General features: G+C 49.6%; 1 protein-coding gene across 2 annotated transcripts in view; it reads left to right on the forward strand.

Annotated features, from left to right (window-relative positions):
* Positions 1-6,070, forward strand: part of LOC110520771 (protein FAM171A1) — a 47,250-nt gene extending 41,180 nt beyond the window's left edge. For both annotated transcript variants that reach the window (XM_036967158.2, XM_090223179.1), the window contains 4 exons: positions 178-294; positions 1,403-1,517; positions 1,860-1,971; positions 2,275-6,070. In XM_036967158.2, the coding sequence (XP_036823053.2) occupies positions 178-294; positions 1,403-1,517; positions 1,860-1,971; positions 2,275-3,849 (1,919 nt within the window). In that variant the 3' untranslated portion in view covers positions 3,850-6,070. The remainder of the gene's footprint in view (positions 1-177; positions 295-1,402; positions 1,518-1,859; positions 1,972-2,274) is intronic.
* The last annotated feature ends 2,201 nt before the right edge of the window (positions 6,071-8,271 follow it).

Here is an 8,271-nt window from a genome sequence, read left to right on the forward strand (position 1 = left end):
TGATTCTAGCTCATATGGCTCCTGGCCAGTGTGAGTTATGACTGTGTCACTGTGAGTCTGCTGCCTCCCAGTGGTTGGCTGGAGAACTGCAGCAGCACAGTGACTAGGCCAAAAGCTTTACACTGATTTACTGTGGTTGAAGAGTATATCTCTAACTCTCTCTGTGTTTGTTTGTAGGGGCCTGGTTGAAGAGCAGTCTGGGCTATGTCCAGAGGGAGGGAGACCAGCTCAGCCTAACCTACATCGCCCCTCAGCTGGGATACTGGGTGGCTGCCATGTCCCCACTAGACACAGGTACCAACACACACCATGTCCCCACTAGACACAGGTACCAACACACACCATGTCCCCACTAGACACAGGTACCAACGCACACCACGTCCCCACTAGACACAGGTACCAACACACACCATGTCCCCACTAGACACAGGTACCAACACACACCATGTCCCCACTAGACACAGGTACCAACGCACACCACGTCCCCACTAGACACAGGTACCAACACACACCATGTCCCCACTAGACACAGGTACCAACACACACCATGTCCCCACTAGACACAGGTACCAACACACACCATGTCCCCACTAGACACAGGTACCAACACACACCATGTCCCCACTAGACACAGGTACCAACACACACCATGTCCCCACTAGACACAGGTACCAACACACACCACGTCCCCACTAGACACAGGTACCAACACACACCACGTCCCCACTAGACACAGGTACCAACACACACCACGTCCCCACTAGACACAGGTACCAACACACACCATGTCCCCACTAGACACAGGTACCAACACACACCACGTCCCCACTAGAAACAGGTACCAACACACACCACGTCCCCACTAGACACAGGTACCAACACACACCACGTCCCCACTAGACACAGGTACCAACACACACCATGTCCCCACTAGACACAGGTACCAACACACACCACGTCCCCACTAGACACAGGTACCAACACACACCATGTCCCCACTAGACACAGGTACCAACACACACCACGTCCCCACTAGACACAGGTACCAACACACACCATGTCCCCACTAGACACAGGTACCAACACACACCATGTCCCCACTAGACACAGGTACCAACACACACCATGTCCCCACTAGACACAGGTACCAACACACACCACGTCCCCACTAGACACAGGTACCAACACACACCATGTCCCCACTAGACACAGGTACCAACACACACCATGTCCCCACTAGACACAGGTACCAACACACACCATGTCCCCACTAGACACAGGTACCAACACACACCACGTCCCCACTAGACACAGGTACCAACACACACATTTAAAACAGGTAAAACTTCCTCTGTGAACCTTTAAAAAAAATGTTTTTTTTTAAGAATGTGTCTTTCTGCAGGTCCAGTGGTGGCAAAGGACATCAGTACGTACCACACAGTCTTCCTATTGGCCATACTGGGAGGCATGGCTGTCATCCTTCTCTGCCTGCTCTGTCTACTACTGTACTACTGCAGGTCTGTCTGGATCAATGGACTTCCCTGCTGACTGTCATAAGTGTCTTGTGCGTGAGTGAAGCAGTCTTGAGTTTCAACAGGACTGTCTTCTCTTTCCTCCCTATCTCCCTGTCTCTCCCTCACTATCTCCCTGTCTCTCCCTCACTATCTCCCCGTCTCTCTCTCTCCCTGTCTCTCCCTCACTATCTCCCCGTCTCTCCCTCACTATCTCCCCGTTTCTCTCTCTCTCCCTGTCTCTCCCTCACTATCTCCCCGTTTCTCTCTCTCTCCCTGTCTCTCCCTCACTATCTCCCTGTCTCTCCCTCACTATCTCCCTGTCTCCCTGTCTCTGTCTCTTTCCAGGCGTGGTTGTGTGAAGCCTCGTCTGTCCCAGCGGAAGCTGACTCTGTCGTCTGGTCTGGAGGGCAGTAAGAGAGACCAGTCCACCTCCATGTCCCACCTCATTAACAGCGAGGTCAGTCAACATCCAGGCCAGGGACCACTGGTCTCTTCATACTAACATGCTTTCTCCCTTTGCCACTGCACTTTGGAACTGCCACTGCACTTTGGAACTGCCACTGCACTTTGGAACTGCCACTGCACTTTCTATTGTTATAATCACAGCTAATATTCTGTTGAGTTTTTTCACTTTTGTGTTAGTGTGTATTGATGGTATTGTTCCCTGTGTGTTCTGTGTATTCTGTTTGAAGAGCATGTTAGATAATGGCATAGCGCTACTGTCTGTGAAACTGACACTAAAACCTTATCACATCTCTAGGTTCATTTGGAGCTGGTCTCTACGACAGCAGAACCCGACATGACCACGCCCATGCTCAAACCCTCCTCCTGCGATCGCCATGACCTGGTCTCCCATGGCAACCACAGTCGCATGTCTCTAGGAAACCACAGCCGAAGTCGTCATGGCTCGTCGCTAGGCAACCTGACGCCGCGCAGCAGAGATTACCGTCAGTCTGTGGAGACGTTCCCGTTTAAGTCAGCCCTCTCCGCCGGGACGGATGCCGGCTACCGCCAATCATACACCTCCATCTGCTCATCCATCAATCAGCTCCCAGATAGACTTTCCTCCTCAAATCAGGTGCAGGCGTCAGCAAGTCAATTGAGTGGTGTTGGGGAGGGCGGGACTAGTGTGCGTGAGGCTACCTCGCCCTGCTCCCCACCTGTCTCCCCTATCAGAGGGGAGGGGTGTGAGCGCAGACCCCCAGACTACCTCCTGTCCCGGTCTGTGGACCACCTGGGCTCCCTGCCCCTCTCCCTCCCCAGGCCGGGCCAGCTGCTGTGTTGTGGCTCCGTGGACCTGCTGAGTGGAGGAGACGGTTACCCCAGGAGGATCCGGCCCACCCTGGTGATCCCAGCCCACTACATGCGCCTGCCGGGGGAGCACCCGCTGTGTGGCCAGGCCCTGTTCTTACAGACTGACCAGCAGAGTGACCTGGAGACCATCCAGGCTGAGCTCAACGCCTCACACTCCCAGCAGCCCCTGGGGCAAACACACGCCGATTATGCTATTGCCTCAGCCAACCAGGGACAAGGAGAGGGGCAAGGGGAGTGGAGCAGCCTATCAGAGTCCCTGTCTATCCCGTCAGCACTTGGGCAGTCAGGGATTATGCAAATGAACGGCGAGGACACGCTATTGGCTGAGAGGAAATTGATGGAACTGCGGGGAGGGAAGCCCCTCACACACCCGCGCGCCTGGTTCGTCTCATTGGACGGTCGGTCTAACGCCATCAGACACTCTTACATAGACTTGCAGCGGGCTGGGCAAGCCAAGGGGAATCCAGGTGGAGGAGGTAGCCATGGTAACAACAGTGGTGGTAGACATGTCAACGGAAACGATGCAAGTCTGGACTCCGGGGTGGACCTGAATGAGCCCAGAGCAGGGCGGAGGGGGAGGGAGGTAGAGAGGAAGGTAGGAGAGAGGGAAAGAGAGAAAGACAGAGAGAGGGGGAGGACAAAGAGCGGCCCTCCTGCCATGGCCTACACCCAGCTGGTATATGTGGATGACCTGGAGGGGGAGACTCCTGAGTGTAGCCCCCAGGACAGCCCTTTAGGTCCAGGGTTGCAGAACACACAGGGACATCAACAAGTAGAGCAGGAGGACAGAGGAGAGGGGATGATACAGGAAGAGGCTCCTTCACCCCTCTCCTCCCCCTCCTCCTCCTCTCCACCCCCACTCACAGAGACCGAGGGCGTGGTCTTCAGGACTGAGCATGACCAACCGGCCCTATTGTCTGTTGCCCCTGATGACCACGGAGAGGAGGAGGAGGAGGAGAAGAAGAGCCCCTGGCAGAAGAGGGAGGAGCGCCCGCTATTGGCAGTCTTTAACCTCAAATAACCTCTGACCCTTGAACTATAACTTTACTTCCCCTCCCACCACCCCACCCCAGAGTGACATGAAGAAGGATTGGCCAGCTATAGATCCAGATCATTCAGGAAGTACATCTGTACTGGGAGCTAAATGGAACTGTCAGTGAATGGAAACGATTGGAACAGTTGGAACTCCATACATTCTAATGTCTAATCCTTCCTGTGTATCATCATAGCCCCACACTACATGGACAGGCCACTGACTAGACATGCCATAGAGACTTTGTCTGAGTGATACAGATGAACTCCTGAACTAAAAACAAACTTAACAACGCCAGAGAACATGTAATGCACAACTGCTATGCCTTTAGTAAATGAGCTGCGTCAGCAAACAGGGGCTGTGGAATAAAGCCAAAGCAATATGGCGGATGTCTACTGGCAGGTCTAGGTAGAAGGAGTAGTAGTGTTTTCAGATCAGTAACTAGGACAGGATATACATACAGCAGGAAAGGAAGCTACTCTAATGTATAATGCTGCACAGATCTACGATCAGTTTTCCCCCCACAGGTCTTAATCTGGGTGGCAGGTAGCCTAGCAGGTAGAGCGGTGGGCCAGTAACGCAAAGATCGCTGGTTCGAATACCCAAGCCAAGACGGTGAAAAATCTGTCGATGTGCCCTTGAGCAAGGCACTTAACCCTGATTTGCTCCAGGGGCGCTGTACTACTATGGCTGCATCTATCCAGTGTATGTGACACTAAAACATATTTTGTTAGGTTTCAATTTTCCAACATTAGGGTACCTTAGATTAGTGTGTGTGTAACTTCAGTTTCCCATCCACACGACTGGTGAATCAGATAATGGGATACAGCCCCCTCTGTTGGTGACTGTTGATATTGCAGCACTCTACCAGTGAGGTTTTAAATGAAGGTTTTGTGTGTTGAACCACTGACTTCGGCATACTTTGCTCTGAACGGCTGGCTATGCATCACTTTTATACAGTTGCTTGAGATGCCTTGTTTTGTAATTTTAAGTACTCTGTGATTTTAGTTGCCAAACTATTTTACTCAAATACGTTTATGCTATTTTCTACTCAGATATGTTTTATCGTTTTTTTTCCCTTACTGTAAGTACAGAGTTTTAACAGACACGCACCCAAGCCTTTTCTCTGAAACCAAACCGCATCCTGACGTTTGGAAACCACTATAATCGACTTCCTCGTTTTCCAAGTGCCTTTGAACAAGTTGACTCGTACACATCAGTTCAGCTAGCTATGTATTTCTCCTCTCCCCTGTTGAGCTCTAACCCTCCACTACCTCATCCCTCTCTCCTCTCCTCCCTCTGTCCCTGGCAGACCATGCAGCAACCCCCTCTCTCCTCTCCTCCCTCTGTCCCTGGCAGACCATGCAGCAACCCCCTCTCTCCTCTCCTCCCTTTGTCCCTGGCAGACCATGTAGCAACCCCCTCTCTCCTCTCCTCCCTCTGTCCCTGGCAGACAGCATGCAGAAACCCCCTCTCTCCTCTCCTCCCTCTGTCCCTGGCAGACAGCATGCAGCAACCCCCTCTCTCCTCTCCTTCCTTTGTCCCTGGCAGACAGCATGCAGCAACCCCCTCTCTCCTCTCCTCCGTCTGTCCCTGGCAGACAGCATGCAGCAACCCCCTCTCTCCTCTCCTCCCTTTGTCCCTGGCAGACAGCATGCAGCAACCCCCTCTCTCCTCTCCTCCCTTTGTCCCTGGCAGACAGCATGCAGCAACCCCCTCTCTCCTCTCCTCCCTCTGTCCCTGGCAGACAGCATACAGCATCCCCCTCTCTCCTCTCCTCAGTCACAAAGGGAGGATGCTGTGTGGCCATAGCTAGATTGTTTATTGACTTTTGCATCTGCCTCTGTGCCAGTGTGTGGGCCCGTCTTTGTCTGTAGTCATGTCTTTCTGCACAAGCATGTGCCTGAGTGTTCATATCTGTGCGTGCAGACAATATACTGTGTGTGTGTGTGTATGACAGCATATGACATCTGAGGCATTACAGTGTATATAGTTCTCTCCTCTACATGTTGACATGTGAGCTAGTGTTGTGAATGACCCTTCATCCCCTCTCTCTCTCTCTCTCTCTCTCTCTCACGCTGTACTCCATCACCATAGTAACCACTCTGGGAGAGTACTGTATGTTACTGTTCCATCCATTCTGAATGTCTTAACCGTTTGCCTGTATTATAATTTACGCTTATTATTCTGAATAAAGAGACAAACTGGACTTCTGCATCTTCTGTGTATTGTTTAGCACTAGTCTAGAGACTATAGAGCAAGTTTGGGTGTAGTAGAGTAAGTAGAACATCATTGAGTCATGCTCTGTAGATCAACGTCAAATGTGTGCAAGCTTCAGGGTTAGACTGTATCCAGATGCATGGTTCACGTTAATGTATCTGATAACTAAAGCAGTAGTCATGGCTACATGTTCTACATTACTGAACCACACTGAATTATGGTAAAGCTTTTCATTCCCTTATGGTTGACCTATTCGTTTCCATTAGGCTTGTCAGATGTCATGCTCCTTTTGACGGACCTGTATATAGACAGGAAATCAATCAACATCTTGCTGAGTGGGAGAACCTGACTCCCCCCTCTAGGCTTTACCCGTTGGCAGTTACTAACGGAGGAGCATATCAACCCTCCATCGGGCGGCAGGGTAGCCTAGTGGTTAGAGCGTTGGACTAGTTCAAACCCCCGAGCTGACAAGGTACAAATCTGTCATTCTGCCCCTGAACAGGCAGTTAACCCACTGTTCCATTGAAAATAAGAATGTGTTCTTAACTGACTTGCCTGGTTAAATAAAGGTCAAATAAAAATAATGGCCAGAGCTCAACCGTTTCCCCCTCATTTCAGTAGCTGACAGACGCGTTCCATAGTGTGGCAATGTTGATGTTATTTAAAAAATATATATGATGGAAACGTTTGATCAAAAGTTAGTCAAAAGTTTGGACACACCTACTCATTCAAGGGTTTTTCTTTATTTTTACTATTTTCTACATTGTAGAATAATAGTGAAGATGTCAAAACACATGGAATCATGTAGTAACCCAAAAAAATGTAAACAAATAAAAAATGTTATATTTGATTGACAGCTTTGCACACTCTTGGCATTCTTGGCATTCTCTCAACCAGCTTCGTGAGGTAGTCACCTGGAATGCATTTCCATTAACATGTGTGCCTTGTTAAACGGTAGGGGTGGTATACAGAAGATAGTCCTATTTGGTAAAAGACCAAGTCCATATTATGGCAAGAAAAGATTAAATAAGCAGAGAGAAACAACTGTCCATTATTTTAAGACATGAAGGTCAGTCACTCTGGAACATTTCAGTTGTAAAAACCATCAAGTGCTATGATGAAACTAGCTCTTATAAGGACTGCCACAGGAAAGGAAGACCCAGAGTTACCTCTGCTGCAGAGGATAAGTTCCTTAAGAGTTAACTGCACCTCAGATTGCAGCCCAAATAAATGCTTCACAGAGTTCAAGTAACAGACACATCGCAACATCAATTGTTCAGAGGAGACTTTGTGAGTCAGGCCATCATGGTCCAATTGCTGCAAAGAAACCACTACTAAAGGACACCAATAAGAAGAGACTTGCTTGGGCCAAGAAACGCGAGCAATGGACATTAGATCGGTGGAAATTTGTCCTTTGGTCTGATGAGTCCAAATTTGAGATTTTTGGTTCCAACTGCCATGTCTTTGTGAGACACGGAGTAGGTGAACGGATGATCTCCATGTGTGGTTCCCACCGTGAAGTTGGGAGGAGGTGGTGTGGGGGTGCTTTGCTGGTGACACTGTCTGTGAATAATTTAGATTTTAAGGCACACTTAACCAGCATGGCTACCACAGCATTCTGCAGCGATACGCCATCCCATCTGGGTTGCGCTTAGTGAAGTGAAACAATCATTTGTTTTTCAACAGGACAATGACCCAAAACACACTTCCAGGCTGTGTAAGGGATATTTGACCAAAGAGAGTGATGGAGTGCTGTATTAGATGACCGGGCCTCCACAATCACCCGACCTCAACCCAATTGAGATTGTTTGGGAAGAGTTGGACTGTAGAGTGAAGGAAAAGCAGCCAACAAGTGCTCAGCATATCAAATCAAATGTATTTATATAGCCCTTCTTACATCAGCTGATATCTCAAAGTGCTGTACAGAAACCCAGCCTAAAACCCCAAACAGCAAGCAATGCTGGTGTAGAAGCACAGTGGCTAGGAAAAACTCCCTAGAAAGGCCAAAATCTAGGAAGAAACCTAGAGAGAAACCAGGCTATGAGGGGTGGCCAGTCCTCTTCTGGCTGTGCCGGGTGGAGATTATAACAGAACATGGCCAAGATGTTCAAATGTTCATAGATGACCAGCATGGTCAAATAATAATAATCACAGTAGTTGTCAAGGGTGCAACAAGTCAGCACCTCAGGA

The sequence above is a fragment of the Oncorhynchus mykiss genome, chromosome 3 (assembly GCF_057628025.1).
Source record: "Oncorhynchus mykiss isolate SJ-2025 chromosome 3, ASM5762802v1, whole genome shotgun sequence".
Lineage (NCBI taxonomy): Eukaryota > Metazoa > Chordata > Actinopteri > Salmoniformes > Salmonidae > Oncorhynchus > Oncorhynchus mykiss.